This window comes from Salmo salar, chromosome 16 (genome assembly GCF_965601325.2).
Source record: "Salmo salar chromosome 16, fSalSal1, whole genome shotgun sequence".
In the NCBI taxonomy this organism is placed as follows: domain Eukaryota; kingdom Metazoa; phylum Chordata; class Actinopteri; order Salmoniformes; family Salmonidae; genus Salmo; species Salmo salar.
The window spans coordinates 58400001-58419051 of record NC_138306.1 but is presented as its reverse complement, the minus strand read 5'-3'; the positions used below and the strand labels follow the sequence as shown (position 1 = coordinate 58419051).

Below are 19051 nucleotides of genomic sequence, written 5' to 3'. Positions count from 1 at the left end.
AACGACGTCTTAGATTTTTTAAATTATTATTATTATACAGAAATAACAAAACATGCCCGAAAAGCTGTTGTGTTGTTCAATGTACATGTAACCAGGTCAAAAATCCTGACTTACGGTTCGCAATGGTCCCAGTTAGGGAAATACAGGGCTGTGAGAAGAGCCTTGTGTCTTCAGGCTATTTGGAGTGGGAAATGTGGCTACGTGTAGATACAGTTAATTCAGAAAGTATTCACACCCTTTACTCAGTACTTTGTTGAAGCACTTTTGGCAGCGATTAGAGCCTCGAGTCTTCTTGGGTATGACGCTACAAGCTTGGCACAACCTGTATTTGGAGAGTTTCTCCCATTCTTCTCTGCAGATCCTCTCAAGTTCTGTCAGGTTGGATGGGGAGCGTTGCTGCACAGTTTTTTTCAGGTCTCTTCAGAGATGTTTGACCGGGTTCAAGTCCGGGCTCTGGCTGGGCCACTCAAGGACATTCAGAGACTTGTCCTGAAGCCACTCCTGCGTTGTCTTCGCTGTGTGCTTAGGGTTGTTGTCCTGTTGGAAGGTGAACCTTCGCCCCAGTCTGAGGTCCTGAGAGCTCTGGAGCAGGTTTTCATCAGGGATCTCTCTGGACTTTCATTCATCTTTGCCTCGATTCTGGTTATGTACAGGACAGCGAGGTAGGAGCTGGTCAGGTTAGGGGCGGGACAGAGAGGGAGGAGCTTGTCAGGTTAGGGGCGGGACAGAGAGGGAGGAGCTTGGCAGGACAGCGGGTGGAGCTTGTCAGGTTAGGGGCGGGACAGAGAGGGAGGAGCTTGTCAGGTTAGGGGCGGGACAGCGAGGCAGGAGCTGGTCAGGTTAGGGGCGGGACAGAGAGGGAGGAGCTTGTCAGGTTAGGGGCGGGACAGCGAGGGAGGAGCTTGTCAGGTTAGGGGCGGGACAGCGAGGGAGGAGCATGTCAGGTTAGGGGCGGGACAGAGAGGGAGGAGCTTGCCAGGTTAGGGGCGGGACAGAGGGTGGGGCTTGTCAGGTTAGGGGCGGGGCAGAGAGGGAGGAGCTTGTCAGGTTAGGGGCGGGACAGAGGGTGGAGCTTGTCAGGTTAGGGGCGGGGCAGAGAGGGAGGAGCTTGTCAGGTTAGGGGCGGGACAGAGAGGGAGGGGCTTGTCAGGTTAGGGGCGGGACAGAGGGCGTATCCCAGACTGCATACACCCTATATGACTAGAAGTTCAACGTAGAATATGACAGATGTTTCTGTGAGTCCCAATGGCACCCTATTCCCTAATATATACAGTACACTGAGTCCCAATGGCACCCTATTCCCTAATATATACAGTACACTGAGTCCCAATGGCACCCTATTCCCTAATATATACAGTACAGTGAGTCCCAATGGCACCCTATTCCCTAATATATACAGTACACTGAGTCCCAATGGCACCCTATTCCCTAATATATAGAGTACAGTGAGTCCCAATGGCACCCTATTCCCTAATATATACAGTACACTGAGTCCCAATGGCACCCTATTCCCTAATATATACAGTACACTGAGTCCCAATGACACCCTATTCCATAAATAGTGTACTACTTTTGACCCTGGCCCGTAGGACTCTAGTTAAAAACAGTGAACTATATAGGGAATAAGTTGCCATTTGGCACAGAGTCTAACAGTGTTACTTTCGAGATAATACCTCAGCTAACCTGGCTAACCTATATATTAATGGGTTCCAGATACATTCTTTAACTGTTATGGGCAAAACCTAGTCCAAACACTACATCTACCAGACAAGGAAACAGATGTTCTCAAATTGAAGTCAGTCTCATACTCTCTCTCTCACACACACACACACACACACACACAGACACACACACACACACACACACACACACACACACACACACACACACACACACACACACACACACACACACACACACACACACACACACACACACACACACACACACACACACACACACACACACACACACACACACACACACCATGAGGCTGTTGCAAAGCTTTTATTGAAGGAAGTGGAATTAACATAACATCATGTTCCTGCCAAAGGTCCAATGTGTACAGCCAATAAGATGTGGCGTACAATGTGTACAGCCAAAAAATTAGGGTGTAATTAACTTTTAGCAGCAGAGGGTTACATCGTGTTCATTGGATTACATTATATCAATGACTTACATCTATTCAAAATTATCTGTGTTTGTCACGCATGAAACCAGCGGTGGCTGGTGGCGCTATAAATCAGAGGATGGCCCACAGTAACGTCTGGAACCGGATGAAAATGGATCGTTATCAAAGACACTCCCAAAAAACACGCGGGCGGGTTTTCTGTTTGTCCGACGCTATTCCATTTACTCCATTCCAACCGATTTTTACTACGAAGCCGTCCTCCCATCACCAGCCTCCTCTGTCTTGTATCACACATCACCAACTCATGACGGGATATTAATGCCTGTTAGACATGGGAAAAGGTATGACACAGAGGCAGCGTCCCAAAATGGCATCCTTTATCCCTCTGTCGTCCCACTACTTCTGACCAGGACCCTTAAAAAAAGTAGTGCACTACATAGGGAATAGGGCGCCATTTGGGACACAAGCCAATGAAGCGTCATTGTTATTTTTGATGGAAAGTAGAAACAGACAACAGTGACACAGTACTACAGTCACGGATTATAGCCAAAGGCACTTTGCAACAAAAAAAAAGGAAGTGACAGTTGTTGACAACACAAATACAATGGAATGATGTACGTAACAAAACACGAACCCTTCTTCCTGTCCCCTCAAGCCGTATTCTTTCACCTCATATTCTTGTTTATATCAATAATAGTTTAAATGTAAAAACAGCAAAGCTTTGATAAAGCAAAGGGAGGGGACACAATGAGGCTACCGGTATATCAATCAAACCGATAGAGCCATACGTTAGTTCCTTGGTATGGTACTAAAGTAAAAATGTATTTAAACAATGTGTGAGAACTCTCCACTGTGGATTAAAACACTAGTATTGGTGTCGTGATGATGGTATAGCCTTCAGCATGGGTTCAGACCCCCTCTCTACCTTGGTTAGGGCCTGGTGGTGACCGTACAGCCTTCAGCATGGGTTCAGACCCCCTCTCTACCTTGGTTAGGGCCCGGTGGTGACCTTACAGCCTTCAGCATGGGTTCAGATCCCCTCTCTACCTTGGTTAGGGCCCGGTGGTGACCGTATAGCCTTCAGCATGGGTTCAGACCCCCTCTCTACCTTGGTTAGGGCCCGGTGGTGACCGTATAACCTTCAGCATGGGTTCAGACCCCCTCTCTACCTTGGTTAGGGCCTGGTGGTGACCGTATAGTCTTCAGCATGGGTTCAGACCCCCTCTCTACCTTGGTTAGGGCCTGGTGGTGACCGTACAGCCTTCAGCATGGGTTCAGACCCCCTCTCTACCTTGGTTAGGGCCTGGTGGTGACCGTATAGCCTTCAGCATGGGTTCAGATCCCCTATCTTGGTTAGGGCCCGGTGGTGACCGTATAGCCTTCAGCATGGGTTCAGACCCCATCTCTACCTTGGTTAGGGCCTGGTGGTGACCGTACAGCCTTCAGCATGGGTTCAGACCCCCTCTCTACCTTGGTTAGGGCCCGGTGGTGACCTTACAGCCTTCAGCATGGGTTCAGATCCCCTCTCTACCTTGGTTAGGGCCTGGTGGTGACCGTATAGCCTTCAGCATGGGTTCAGATCCCCTCTCTATCTTGGTTAGGGCCCGGTGGTGACCTTACAGCCTTCAGCATGGGTTCAGACCCCCTCTCTATCTTGGTTAGGGCCCGGTGGTGACCTTACAGCCTTCAGCATGGGTTCAGACCCCCTCTCTACCTTGGTTAGGGCCCGGTGGTGACCGTATAGCCTTCAGCATGGGTTCAGACCCCCTCTCTACCTTGGTTAGGGCCCGGTGGTGACCTTACAGCCTTCAGCATGGGTTCAGACCCCCTCTCTACCTTGGTTAGGGCCCGGTGGTGACCGTATAACCTTCAGCATGGGTTCAGACCCCCTCTCTACTTTGGTTAGGGCCCGGTGGTGACCTTACAGCCTTCAGCCCTACTGGATAACAGTATCCTCCTGTAGTGCCACTGGTTTGTATGTGAACAGATGAAGTACCAACAAACAGTGAGCACAACCATTGGCCAAAGAAATACCATCACCTAAACATGCACGTTCTAACACAAAGAAAAGGGCTGTGCCAGGTCTCACTGGGAAACGATAACAAGCTACGTAAGAAGCATATCACAACGGAATAATTACATTCATTTAAATCATGTTTTGTTTGGCTTTTCTCACAATCATGGTAGAGAGAGTTATTAGAGGGAATTAGCAATTAAACGTTTATTCCAAGTACATTTAATTACGGAATTAATTTGTAATGAAAACATAGGCCTCAAAAAATGACAATCCTGCAGTAGACGAAACTTGAAAATAGTTCCACCACATGTCCGAAACACTCATTCAGAGTAAATGTTGTAAGGAATATCATACTCCCTTCTTGTCCCATCTCCAATCCATCTAAGAAATGAACCTATACACCACATAAACAAATGAATTGATGTCAATGGGGGTAAACCTATAGGTGGAAACAGTGATGCACGACACAGCACAGACCAACAGCATGAGGATTGTTCTTCACGTAGAACAATATGTACGATTGAATCTGTACAGTTTAAATAGTAATCTCCTTTAATAATAGTAAAATTGTCTGCATATCTTTATGAATAAAATGTCAAAGCAATCAATTATACAAAAACAATTACAACATTGATATAAATCTTCTTCGTTTATTTATCAGAAAACATAATAGTGTGTTTATAGCAGGAACGACTAGTTAAATGTCCTATTTGAGTTGAAGTAAAGGTACCTTTTAATAATAGAAAATGACTCAAGTAAAAGCGAAAATCACCCAGTAAAATACAACTTGAGTAAAAGTATCTGGTTTTAAATGTACTTTAAGTACAATGGTGGAAAAAGTACTTAACTGTTAGGTTAAAGTAAAGGCTATAAATCAAATTCCCCCGACGGCATGATTTTCTCTTCGTTTAAAAAAAAATAATATTATTTACGGATAGCCAGGGGCACACTCCAACGCACAGAAGTCAAAAACACACCAAGGGATAATAAATGTAACAGTCCTCTACAGGTTTGTACCTGTTGATTTGATTTGATTTTTTCACCGTGGCCTTCACCCAAAGAATGCTGAACCAGTTTATTTTAGGGGAAAATGACAGAGATGTTTATACCGATCACGGAAAGAGGTTTGCAACTTGCGTAACCTCTCTTTCTGCTTCTTTATTTTCCATAAAGAATGATTCAGAGATTCTTATCATCATTTCTATATGATTACACTGTACGAGTATCTGTACGAGTATCTGTTAACCTTGTGTATGGAACTGAATTACTTGTATACTCTCTAAATGAATACAGTGAACTGGGATGTGAATTACTGTATCCTCTCTAAATGAATACAGTGAACTGGGATGTGAATTACTTGTCCTCTCACTGGGATGTGCGTCAAGTCAGAAAAGCATCGTACTTGGCTTGAAGAAGTAAATTATTTTAAAATGAATGAGAGAAGTATTACTCTACTTGAAGAAGTATATCATTATATTATGAATGAGATAAGTATTAGTCTACTTGGCTTGAAGAAGTATATCATTGTATTATGACTGAGTGAAGTATCGAACAGATGTCTATAGAACAGACTTCGTTCTCCTTTAGTTAAGGCCTCAGAATCACCATGACAACTCATCGCCAGTCCAAATTAATGCAATATTATAACTTCAAAAGGATTTACATACAGTTGAAGTGGGAAGTTTACAAACACTTAGGTTGGAGTCATTAAAACTCGTTTTTCAACCACTCCACAAATGTCTTGTTAACAAACTACAGTTTTGGCAAGTCGGTTAGGACATCTACTTTGTGCATGACACAAGTTGACTGTGCCTTTAAACAGCTGGGAAAATTCCAGAAAATGATGTCATGGCTTTAGACATTTCGAACGTTTGACCCAAATTAAACAATTTAAAGGCAATGCTACCAAATACTAATTGAGTGTATGTAAACTTCTGACCCACTGGGAATGTGATGAAAGAAAGAAAAGCTGAAATAAATAATTCTCTCTACTAATTATTCTGACATTTCACATTCTTAAAATAAAGTGGTGATCCTAACTGACCCAAGACAGGGATTTTTTTACTAGGATTAAATGTCAGGAATTGTGAAAAACTGAGTTGAAATGTATTCGGCTGAGGTGTATGTAAACTTCTGACTTCAACTGTACGTACAGTAAGTACATCCTGTTTCAACAACACACATAATTCGATGTTTGGAGGATCCTCATGATGTGTGTTTATCACTAACGGTGTTGTTTGTACACAGAGCAGGCTGTATGTTTTGGAGGATCCTCACGGTGTTGTTTGTACACAGAGCAGGCTGTACGTTTGCTGTGGGATCTGGGGAGTTGCTGTTCATCTATGTTTCCGTCCCAAATGGCACCCTATTCCCTTTATTGTGCACTACATTTGACAAGGGCCCATAGTGCTCTGGCCAAAAGTAGTGCACTATATAGAGAATAGGGTGCTATTTATGACGCATCCTCAGCATTAGAAAGAAAAGAAGAAAAAAACAACGTTTCTTACAAAAAGTGACAACCCGTTTATCTCTCCTTATAGAGAAGAGATGTGATGAAAACGGATTCCTCTCGTATCCTGTCTACGGCCGGCAGGGCATTCAGCTAACTCATTATGGACACTTACTCTATATGCTGTAGTATGAACGGCTGTTAAGAGTTGAGAGGTCATGGCTTAGGATCCAGCTGTTAAGAGTTGAGAGCTCACGGCTTAGGATCCAGCTGTTAAGAGTTGAGAGGTCACGGTTTAGGATCCAGCTGTTAAGAGTTGAGAGGTCACGGCTTAGGATCCAGCTGTTAAGAGTTGAGAGGTCACGGCTTAGGATCCAGCTGTTAAGAGTTGAGAGGTCACGGTTTAAGAACCAGCTGTTAAGAGTTGAGAGGTCACGGTTTAAGAACCAGCTGTTAAGAGTTGAGAGGTCACGGTTAAGAGTTGAGAGGTCACGGTTTAGGATCCAGCTGTTAAGAGTTGAGAGGTCACGGCTTAGGATCCAGCTGTTAAGAGTTGAGAGGTCACGGCTTAGGATCCAGCTGTTAAGAGAACAGGTCTGTCAACACTGAGGCAGACAGTCAGTCAGTCAGCCAGCCAGTCAGGCAGACAGTCAGTCAGCCAATCAGTTAGCCAGTCAGCCAGCCAGTCAGTCAGTCAGTCAGTCAGCCAATCAGTCAGCCAGCCAGTCAGCCAGCCAGTCGGTCAGTCAGCCAGCCAGCCAGTCAGCCAGCCAGTCAGTCAGTCAGTCAGGCAGACAGTCAGTCAGCCAATCAGTTAGCCAGTCAGCCAGCCAGCCAGTCAGTCAGTCAGTCAGTCAGCCAATCAGTCAGTCAGTCAGTCAGCCAGCCAGCCAGCCAGCCAGCCAGCCAGTCAGTCAGCCAGCCAGCCAGTCAGCCAGCCAGCCAGCCAGCCAGCCAGCCAGCCAGCCAGCCAGTCAGCCAGCCAGCCAGCCAGCCAGCCAGCCAGCCAGCCAGCCAGTCAGCCAGCCAGCCAGCCAGTCAGCCAGCCAGCCAGCCAGCCAGCCAGCCAGTCAGCCAGCCAGCCAGCCAGCCAGCCAGCCAGTCAGCCAGCCAGCCAGCCAGTCAGTCAGTCAGCCAGCCAGCCAGCCAGCCAGCCAGCCAGTCAGCCAGCCAGCCAGCCAGTCAGCCAGCCAGCCAGTCAGCCAGCCAGCCAGCCAGCCAGCCAGCCAGCCAGCCAGCCAGTCAGCCAGCCAGTCAGCCAGCCAGCCAGCCAGCCAGTCAGCCAGCCAGCCAGCCAGCCAGTCAGCCAGTCAGTCAGTCTCTTCTCCACGTGTTGGATATCTTCTATTATAAACAACTTCAACAACTTACAAAAGAATTGAAGCTGAAGTTGGGATTTTATTTCAGGAATAAGGCCTGTTAGGGTTGGTTGGCCTTCTCTAGTCACTCGTAGGCTCAGTCACTGGTGTACTTTTATTTATAAAGCCATTTTGGGTTTACTACCATTTTATTTGGGCATTTTTATTGTTCAGAAATGTGGTGTGTACTCTCTTCGTTCTCAGGACTTTATCCTGATGACGGTTCCAAATGTCCGAACTGAATTTGGTAAAAGGGCTTTTATGTACTCTGCACCATCGCCTGGAAACGCCTTACAAAATACTTTAAACTGGAAGAACTTGGTCCCAATTGGTGTTTTTAAATCACTGATGGAGGATTTTGAGGCTGATTCCCTGACCTGTCAATGTTTTTAATTAGCTGTTTTTGATTATGTTATACTCTTGTGAATTCTATTGGTTTTAACTAGATTACTAGTAGTTTATCATGTTGTTTGTCTGTCATTTTTTGTAATGACTTGGCGCTGCCTATCTTGGCCAGGACGCTCTTGAAAAAAAGAGATTTTAAATCTCAATGAGCCCTTCCTGGTTAAATAAAGGTTTAAATAATAATCAAATAAACTGGGTGTTTCCAGCCCTGAATGCTGATTGGCTGACAGCCATGGTATATCAGACCGTATACCACATGTACGACAAAACATTTATTTTTACTGCTCTAATTACATTGGTAACCAGTTTATAATAGCAATAAGGCACCTCGGGGGGTTTGTGGTATATGGCCAATATACCACACCCCACTCATGGCTTATTGCTTAATTAAGTACCATCAGGATGTTAAACAGACCAAGAGATCAAAGAGACCAGATCAGCTCTGGCATATTGGAATCAATGACCGTGGAGACATCACAAATGGCAACCTATTCCCTATACAGTACACTATTGTAGACCATGGCATCAAAGTGCTAGACTATATATAGGGAATAGGCTACCAATTGGTCCGCACCCATGACATGACAGGACAGGAGACAAACTGCTACTCAACTAAGAGAAACAACTGCATAAAGATGAGAAAGAAATGAAAGATATATACTGTACTGTACTGCGAATCTCTCTGAAAATGAGAATGTTTGCTAAGTGACTACAATGTCGAAGAGTAAATGCAAGTAGAGGCATTAATAATAATGACAGTAATAAAGGTATCAACAGGCTGATGATCGTACCGAGACTGTCAACACTTCAGAGACGTTACATCCTTGTTTCTCCCCATTAGAAATGTCATAATATTCATAGATGTGTGTGCAGGAGAGAAGCTTGCTTAGTGTGTGTGTGTGTGTGTGTGTGTGTGTGTGTGTGTGTGTGTGTGTGTGTGTGTGTGTGTGTGTGTGTGTGTGTGTGTGTGCGTGTGTGTGTGTGTTGGGCTGAAGGGCAGCCAGCCAGCCAGGCAGTAGAGGTGGACCGGGGAAGCAGTTAGAGGGAAGCGGAGTAGCAGGGCTGGGGGCTCAGAGGTCAGTGGTAACCTTGGCGGTGAGGGCCTGGATACGACTGGTGTTACAGCTCTTACAGAGGACATGGCCGTCCAGAGGGTAACAGCCCTGGTTGTCCCCCTCAGACAGCAGAGAACCACAGTCCTGCAGGGGAGAGACAAACACACACACACATCTGCCACCATGCTCTAGCAAACATTATACATGGCTGATATACACAGAGTTAACCAAACATTATGATCTTTCCATGACATAATGACCAGGTGAATCCAGGTGAAAGCTATGATCCCTTATTGATGTCACCTGTTAAATCCACTTCAATCAGTGTAGATGAAGGAGGAGGAGACATTGTTAAAGAAGGATTTTTAAGCCTTGAGACAATTGAGAAATGGATTGTGTCTGTGTGCCATTCAGAGGGTGAATGGGCAAGACAAAATATACTGCTCAAAAAAATGAAGGGAACACTAAAATAACACATCCTAGATCTGAATGAAAGAAATAATCTTATTAAATACTTTTTTCTTTACATAGTTGAATGTGCTGACAACAAAATCACACAAAAATAATCAATGGAAATCTAATTTATCAACCCATGGAGGTCTGGCTTTGGAGTCACACTCAAAATTAAAGTGGAAAACCACACTACAGGTTGATCCAACTTTGATGTAATGTCCTTAAAACAAGTCAAAATGAGGCTCAGTAGTGTGTGTGGCCTCCACGTGCCTGTATGACCTCCCTACAACGCCTGGGCATGCTCCTGATGAGGTGGCGGATGGTCTCCTGAGGGATCTCCTCCCAGACCTGGACTAAAGCATCCGCCAACTCCTGGACAGTCTGTGGTGCAACGTGGCGTTGGTGGATGGAGCGAGACATGATGTCCCAGATGTGCTCAATTGGATTCAGGTCTGGGGAATGGGCGGGCCAGTCCATAGCATCAATGCCTTCCTCTTGCAGGAACTGCTGACACACTCCAGCCACATGAGGTCTAGCATTGTCTTGCATTAGGAGGAACCCAGGGCCAACCGCACCAGCATATGGTCTCACAAGGAGTCTGAGGATCTCATCTCGGTACCTAATGGCAGTCAGGCTACCTCTGGCGAGCACATGGAGGGCTGTGCGGCCCCCCAAAGAAATGCCACCCCACACCATGACTGACCCACCGCCAAACCGGTCATGCTGGAGGATGTTGCAGGCAGCAGAACGTTCTCCACGGCGTCTCCAGACTCTGTCACGTCTGTCACGTGCTCAGTGTGAACCTGCTTTCATCTGTGAAGAGCACAGGGCGCCAGTGGCGAATTTGCCAATCTTGGTGTTCTCTGGCAAATGCCAAACGTCCTGCATTTATTTTACATTTTTTATTTTTAGTCATTTAGCAGACGCTCTTATCCAGAGCGACTTACAGTAGTGAATGCATACATTTCATACATTTTTTTTTTCTGTGCTGGCCCCCCGTGGGAATCGAACCCACAACCCTGGCGTTGCAAACACCATGCTCTACCAACTGAGCTACAGGGAAGGCGTGGTGCATGGTGTTGGACTGTAAGCACAACCCCCACCTGTGTACGTCGGGCCCTCATACCACCCTCATGGAGTCTGTTTCTGACCGTTTGAGAAGACACATGCACATTTGTGGCCTGCTGGAGGTCATTTTGCAGGGCTCTGGCAGTGCTCCTCCTGCTCCTCCTTGCACAAAGGCGGAGGTAGCGGTCCTTCTGCTGGGTTGTTGCCCTCCTACGGCCTCCTCCACGTCTCCTGATGTACTGGCCTGTCTCCTGGTAGCGCCTCCATGCTCTGGACACTACACTGACAGACACAGCAAACCTTCTTGCCACAGCTCGCATTGATGTGCCATCCTGGATGAGCTGCACTACCTGAGCCATTTGTGTGGGTTGTAGACTCCGTCTCATGCTACCACTAGAGTGAAAGCACCGCCAGCATTCAAAAGTGACCAAAACATCAGCCAGGAAGCATAGGAACTGAGAAGTGGTCTGTGGTCACCACCTGCAGAACCACTCCTTTATTGGGGGGTGTCTTGCTAATTGCCTCTAATTTCCACCTGTTGTCTATTCCATTTGCACAACAGCATGTGAAATGTATTGTCAATCAGTGTTGCTTCCTAAGTGGACAGTTTGATTTCACAGAAGTGTGATTGACTTGGAGTTACATTGTGTTGTTTAAGTGTTCCCTTTATTTTTTTGAGCAGTGTATTTAAGTGCCTTTGAACGGGGTATGGTAGTAGGTGCCAGGCGCAACGGTTTGTGTTAAGAACTGCAACGCTGCTGGGTTTTTCACGCTCAACATTTTCCCGTGTGTATCAAGAATGGTCCACCACCCAAAGGACATCCAGCCAACTTGACACAACTGTGGGGAAGCATTGGAGTCAACATGGACCAGCATCCCTGTGGAACGCTGTCGACACCTTGTAGAGTCCATGACCCTGACGAATTGAGGCTGTTCTGACTCAATATTAGGAAGGTGTTCTTAATGTTTTGTACACAGTGTACAGTGGTAACATTGTAGATACACACCTCACAGTGGTAACACTGTAGATACACACCTCACAGTGGTAACACTGTAGATACACACCTCACAGTGGCAACACTGTAGATACACACCTCACAGTGGTAACACTGTATAGTAGATACACACCTCACAGTGGTAACACTGTATAGTAGATACACACCTCACAGTGGTAACACTATAGATACACACCTCACAGTGGTAACACTGTAGATACACACCTCACAGTGGTAACACTGTAGATACACACCTCACAGTGGTAACACTGTAGATACACACCTCACAGCGGTAACACTGTAGATACACACCTCACAGTGGTAACACTGTAGATACACACCTCACAGCGGTAACACTGTATAGTAGATACACACCTCACAGAGGTAACACTGTAGATACACACCTCACAGTGGTAACACTGTATAGTAGATACACACCTCACAGCGGTAACACTGTATAGTAGATACACACCTCACAGTGGTAACACTGTATAGTAGATACACACCTCACAGAGGTAACACTGTATAGTAGATACACACCTCACAGCGATAACACTGTATAGTAGATACACACCTCACAGCGATAACACTGTAGATACACACCTCACAGCGGTAACACTGTAGATACACACCTCACAGAGGTAACACTGTAGATACACACCTCACAGTGGTAACACTGTAGATACACACCTCACAGTGGTAACACTGTATAGTAGATACACACCTCACAGTGGTAACACTGTAGATACACACCTCACAGAGGTAACACTGTAGATACACACCTCACAGTGGTAACACTGTAGATACACACCTCACAGTGGTAACACTGTAGATACACACCTCACAGTGGTAACACTGTAGATACACACCTCACAGCGGTAACACTGTATAGTAGATACACACCTCACAGTGGTAACACTGTAGATACACACCTCACAGAGGTAACACTGTATAGTAGATACACACCTCACAGTGGTAACACTATATATACACACCTCACAGTGGTAACACTGTATAGTAGATACACACCTCACAGTGGTAACACTGTAGATACACACCTCACAGAGGTAACACTGTAGATGAACACCTCACAGTGGTAACACTGTATAGTAGATACACACCTCACAGTGGTAACACTGTATAGTAGATACACACCTCACAGCGGTAACACTGTAGATACACACCTCACAGAGGTAACACTGTAGATACACACCTCACAGCGGTAACACTGTATAGTAGATACACACCTCACAGTGGTAACACTGTATAGTAGATACACACCTCACAGTGGTAACACTGTATAGTAGATACACACCTCACAGTGGTAACACTGTATAGTAGATACACACCTCACAGTGGTAACACTGTAGATACACACCTCACAGTGGTAACACTGTAGATACACACCTCACAGTGGTAACACTATAGATACACACCTCACAGTGGTAACACTGTATAGTAGATACACACCTCACAGCGGTAACACTGTAGATACACACCTCACAGTGGTAACACTGTATAGCAGATACACACCTCACAGAGGTAACACTGTAGATACACACCTCACAGCGGTAACACTGTAGATACACACCTCACAGTGGTAACACTGTATAGTAGATACACACCTCACAGAGGTAACACTGTATAGTAGATACACACCTCACAGTGGTAACACTGTAGATACACACCTCACAGCGGTAACACTGTATAGTAGATACACACCTCACAGTGGTAACACTGTAGATACACACCTCACAGTGGTAACACTGTATAGTAGATACACACCTCACAGTGGTAACACTGTAGATACACACCTCACAGAGGTAACACTGTATAGTAGATACACACCTCACAGTGGTAACACTGTAGATACACACCTCACAGTGGTAACACTATAGATACACACCTCACAGTGGTAACACTGTAGATACACACCTCACAGCGGTAACACTGTATAGTAGATACACACCTCACAGCGGTAACACTGTAGATACACACCTCACAGCGATAACACTGTATAGTAGATACACACCTCACAGTGGTAACACTGTAGATACACACCTCACAGAGGTAACACTGTATAGTAGATACACACCTCACAGAGGTAACATTGTAGATACACACCTCACAGCGGTAACACTGTATAGTAGATACACACTTTACAGAGGTAACACTGTAGATACACACCTCACAGAGGTAACACTGTATAGTAGATACACACCTCACAGTGGTAACACTGTAGATACACACCTCACAGAGGAAACACTGTAGATACACACCTCACAGTGGTAACACTGTAGATACACACCTCACAGTGGTAACACTGTAGATACACACCTCACAGTGGTAACACTGTAGATACACACCTCACAGAGGTAACACTGTATAGTAGATACACACCTCACAGTGGTAACACTGTAGATACACACCTCACAGAGGAAACACTGTAGATACACACCTCACAGTGGTAACACTGTAGATACACACCTCACAGTGGTAACACTGTAGATACACACCTCACAGTGGTAACACTGTATAGTAGATACACACCTCACAGTGGTAACACTGTAGATACACACCTCACAGAGGAAACACTGTAGATACACACCTCACAGAGGCAACACTGTAGATACACACCTCACAGTGGTAACACTGTAGATACACACCTCACAGTGGTAACACTGTATAGTAGATACACACCTCACAGAGGTAACACTGTAGATACACACCTCACAGCGGAAACACTGTAGATACACACCTCACAGAGGTAACACTGTAGATACACACCTCACAGCGGTAACACTGTATAGTAGATACACACCTCACAGTGGTAACACTGTAGATACACAGCTCACAGCGGTAACACTGTATAGTAGATACACACCTCACAGAGGTAACACTGTAGATACACACCTCACAGCGGTAACACTGTATAGTAGATACACACCTCACAGAGGTAACACTGTAGATACACACCTCACAGTGGTAACACTGTATAGTAGATACACACCTCACAGCGGTAACACTATAGATACACACCTCACAGCGGTAACACTGCACGTGGAAGTCCCGATCCAAGGCGACGATACGAACAGTCTCTTCCTGGCCTGGAGCTGGCATGATGGGCTCAGAACACACACAGCAACGAGGGGCAAACTTCCTAATGGGGGAGACAGAGAGAGAGACAGAAGAGAGACAGAGAGACAGAGGAGACAGAGAGACAGAGAAGAGAGACAGAGAAAGAGAGACAGAGAAAGAGAGACAGAGGAGAGAGAGAGACAAAGACGAGAAAAAGAGACAGAGACAGAGAAAGAGAGACAGAGGAGACAGAGAGAGAGACAGAGACCGAGAGACAGAGAAAGAGAGTGAGACAGAGGAGAAAGAGAGAGAGAGAGAGGGACAGGAGAGAGAGAGAGAGGGACAGGAGAGAGACAGAGAGGCCCAGAGAGCCCCAGGACAGCAACACAATTAGACCTAAGCAAACTGGAATGTTATTTGGCCCTAAACAGAGAGTACACAATAGCAGAATACCTGACCACTGTGACTGACCCAAAATGAAGAAAATCCTTGACTATGTACAGACTCAGTGAGCATAGCCTTGCTATTGAGAAAGGTCACCGAAGGCCCACAACATGAGGTGGAAACTTGAGGTGCACTTCCTAACCTCCTGCCAAATGTATGACCATATTAGAGACACATATTTCCCTCAGATTACACAGATACACAAAGAGTTCGAAAACAAACCCAATTTTGATAAACTCCCATATCTACTGGGTGAAATACCACAGTGTGACATCACAGCAGCAAGATTTGTGACCTGTTGCCACAAGAAAAGGTCAACCAGTGAAGAACAAACACCACTGTAAATACAACCCATATTTATGTTTATTTATTTTCCCTTTTGTACTTTAACTATTTTTACATCGTTACAACACCGTATATAGACACAATATGACATTTGAAATGTCTCTATTCTTTTACATTTATGTGTTTATTTCCCTTGTTTACTTCCTGTCTATTCCACTTGTTTACTTCCTGTCTATTTCACTTGCTTTGGCAATTTAAACAGATGTCTCCCATGCCAATAAAGCTCTCTGAATTGAATTGAATTGAGAGAGTGAGAGAGAGCAAGAGAGAAGATAGAGAGCAGATTTTAATACAAATACTACTGCCTTTAGGTCATTGAACTAAAGTCATATAGGAAAATGCTACTGGAGAAACAGGCCTCTCTAACAAGAATACCCATGAGGAAGTGAAGACAGCTCTGAGGTTTCTGCTCCTATCAGGTGATTGGACACGAGGCTCAGCGAACGGCTCAGAACCAGGAAGTGAACCAGGAAGTGAGGTAGGTGGTGGCTTTGTGATTGGCTCAGAAGCAGGAAGTGAGGTGGGTGGTAGCCTCGTGAGATTACAGCTCTAGCAGTGAAAGAAAAAAGCCTAATCTGTTCTTCAACACAAAGAAAAGCTTTATTGAGGTCAGGCTTGTGATGAGGAAGTAACTCTACACGACTCTCCTTCACTTACTGAATGTGAGGTAGTGAGAGTGACATTTGTACTTCTGTTTCTCTTCTCATAAACTAGGCATTAATGTATAGGTTATGTATTACATACGTGTGTGTGTGTGTGTGTGTGTGTGTGTGTGTGTGTGTGTGTGTGTTGATGGCAATGTGCGGGTGAGTGTTTGTCCGTCCGTGTGAGTTGGGGGCAGCCCCCCCTTACTTGTGGAAGTCGTCGATGCAGTGGATGTGATTGGCAGCGTCCACAGTGAAGGGTATACCGTCCAGGCTGCGGTGGCACACCACACAGGTGAAGCAGTGTGGGTGGTAAGCCTTCCCTGTAGCCCGCAGGATTCGCTCCATGATGGGCTTACTGCAGATGTTACAGGACTCCAGGGTGTTCTGAAACACACACAGAGAGAGAGAGAGAGAGAGAGAGAGAGAGAGAGAGAGCAGAGAGGGAGGGAGAGAGGGAGAGAGAGAGAGAGAGAGAGAGGAATAAATCAATCAAGTCTTTTTTAATTGACCCTTAGGAACATGTCATTCTGCTGTTGAGTCTGAGGTCTGGCCTCCGCAGCCATGTAGGAGGGAGAGAGAGAGATCAAAGCCAAAGGAACGGAATTATATTAAGATATATATATAGATGGGAAGAAAGTAGTGTAGAAATCTACCAAAAAAAACTATTAGGCAACAACAAATTCAATCCCTTCTAGACAACTTCTTGGACAAAACGGTTCACTGTAATAGTGAAGGTGTAAACTTGGCAGTAGAAAACTTAAACAGTATATTTGATCTATTTCAGCTTCTTTATAAAATTAAAACAATTCAAGCAGACAATCTAAGAAAATGAACAACAATGACAAATGCTTTGATGAAGAATGCAACAAAAAAAACCTAAGAAAGAAATGTAGAAACCAATAACATAGAGACCCAGAAAACCTGAGTCTAGTCCTTCACTATGGTGAATCACTAAAACAATACAGAAATACACTACGGGAAATGAAGGAACAGCACGTCAGAAATCAGCTCAATGTAATTGAAGAATCCATAGACTCTAACCACTTCTGGGATCAAATACAAATCTTAGAATCAACTATTAAAGACTACCAGAACCCACTGGATTCTCCAATTACATTGAAATGAACTACAGGACAAAATACAAACCCTCCAACACCAAAAAGGCCTGTGGTGTTGATGGTATCCTCAATGAAATGATAAAATATACAGACCACAAATTCCATTTGGCTAAACTAAAACTCTTTAACATCATCCTCAGCTCTGGCATCTTCCCCACTATGTTGGAACCAAGGACTGATCATCCCAATCCACAAGAGTGGAGACAAATTTGACCTCAATAACTACCGTGGGATATGCATCAACAGCAACCTTGAGAAAATCCTCTGCATGATCATTAACAGCAGACTAGACTAGTACATTTCCTCACCGATGTGTTTTTGTTACGTGTTTGTTTGGTCTTCGTCCCCGTTGCCTTTACACGGTACGCCGTAATTTGGGGCATAATAAAAAAAAAATATTACGCATTTCTGCGCCTGTCTCCCGATCCCTTCATACCAACGTGACAGTACTGAGCAAATGTCAAATTGTATTTTTACCAAATTACCGTAAAACAGACCACGTATTCACGTATTAACTGACAAACAAACAAACCAAAACAAGGCAAAGTCTTCTTCATGCTTTGTTGATTCCCAAAACGTTTCGGACTCAATTTTGCTTGAGGGTCTGCTATACAAACTGATGGAAAGGGGTGTTGGGGGGTAAAACATACTACATTATAAAATCCATGTACACAAACAACAAGTGTGCGGTTAAAGTTGGCAAAAACACACACATTTCTTTCCACAGGGCCGTGGGGTGAGACAGGGATGCAGCTTGAGCCCCACTCTCTTCAACATATATATCAACGAATTGGCGAGGGCACTAGAACAATCTGCAGCACCTGGCCTCACCCCACTAGTCAAATATCTACTGTTTTCTGATGATCTGGTGCTTCTGTCCCCAACCAAGGAGGGCCTACAGCAGCATCTAGATCTTCTGCACAGATTCTGCCAGACCTGGGCCCTGACAGACCTGGGCCCTGACCTGACAGACCTGGGCCCTGACCTGACAGACCTGGGCCCTGACAGACCTGGGCCCTGACAGACCTGGGCCCTGACAGACCTGGGCCCTGACCTGACAGACCTGGGCCCTGACAGACCTGGGCCCTGACAGACCTGGGCCCTGACCTGACAGACCTGGGCCCTGACAGACCTGGGCCCTGACAGACCTGGGCCCTGACAGACCTGGGCCCTGACAGTAAATCTCAGTAAGACCAAAATATCTAGACAGCGTTGCCCTAGAACACACAAAAAAACGATATGTACCTCGGCCTAAACATCAGCACCACAGGTAACTTCCTAAAAACTGTGAAGGTCCTTCTACCCCATCAAAAGGAGCGTGTCTGTAATTACACTGGGCTCATCACCCTGCATTTCTGTAATTACACTGGGCACATCACCCTGCATGTCTGTAATTACACTGGGCACATCACCCTGCATGTCTGTAATAGCACTGGGCACATCACCCTGCATGTCTGTAATTACACTGGGCACATCACCCTGCATGTC

At 45.4% G+C, this 19051-nt stretch overlaps 1 protein-coding gene across 3 annotated transcripts in view; it reads right to left on the bottom strand.

The window, feature by feature from the left end:
• Positions 1-1992: 1992 nt before the first annotated feature.
• Positions 1993-19051, bottom strand: part of lpp (LIM domain containing preferred translocation partner in lipoma) — a 537563-nt gene continuing 520504 nt past the window's right edge. For all 3 annotated transcript variants that reach the window (XM_045697474.2, XM_045697472.2, XM_045697473.2), the window contains 3 exons: positions 16651-16829; positions 14971-15091; positions 1993-9559 (listed from right to left, as the gene is read on the bottom strand). In XM_045697474.2, coding sequence (XP_045553430.1) covers positions 9431-9559; positions 14971-15091; positions 16651-16829 — 429 coding nt within the window. In that variant the 3' untranslated portion in view covers positions 1993-9430. The remainder of the gene's footprint in view (positions 9560-14970; positions 15092-16650; positions 16830-19051) is intronic.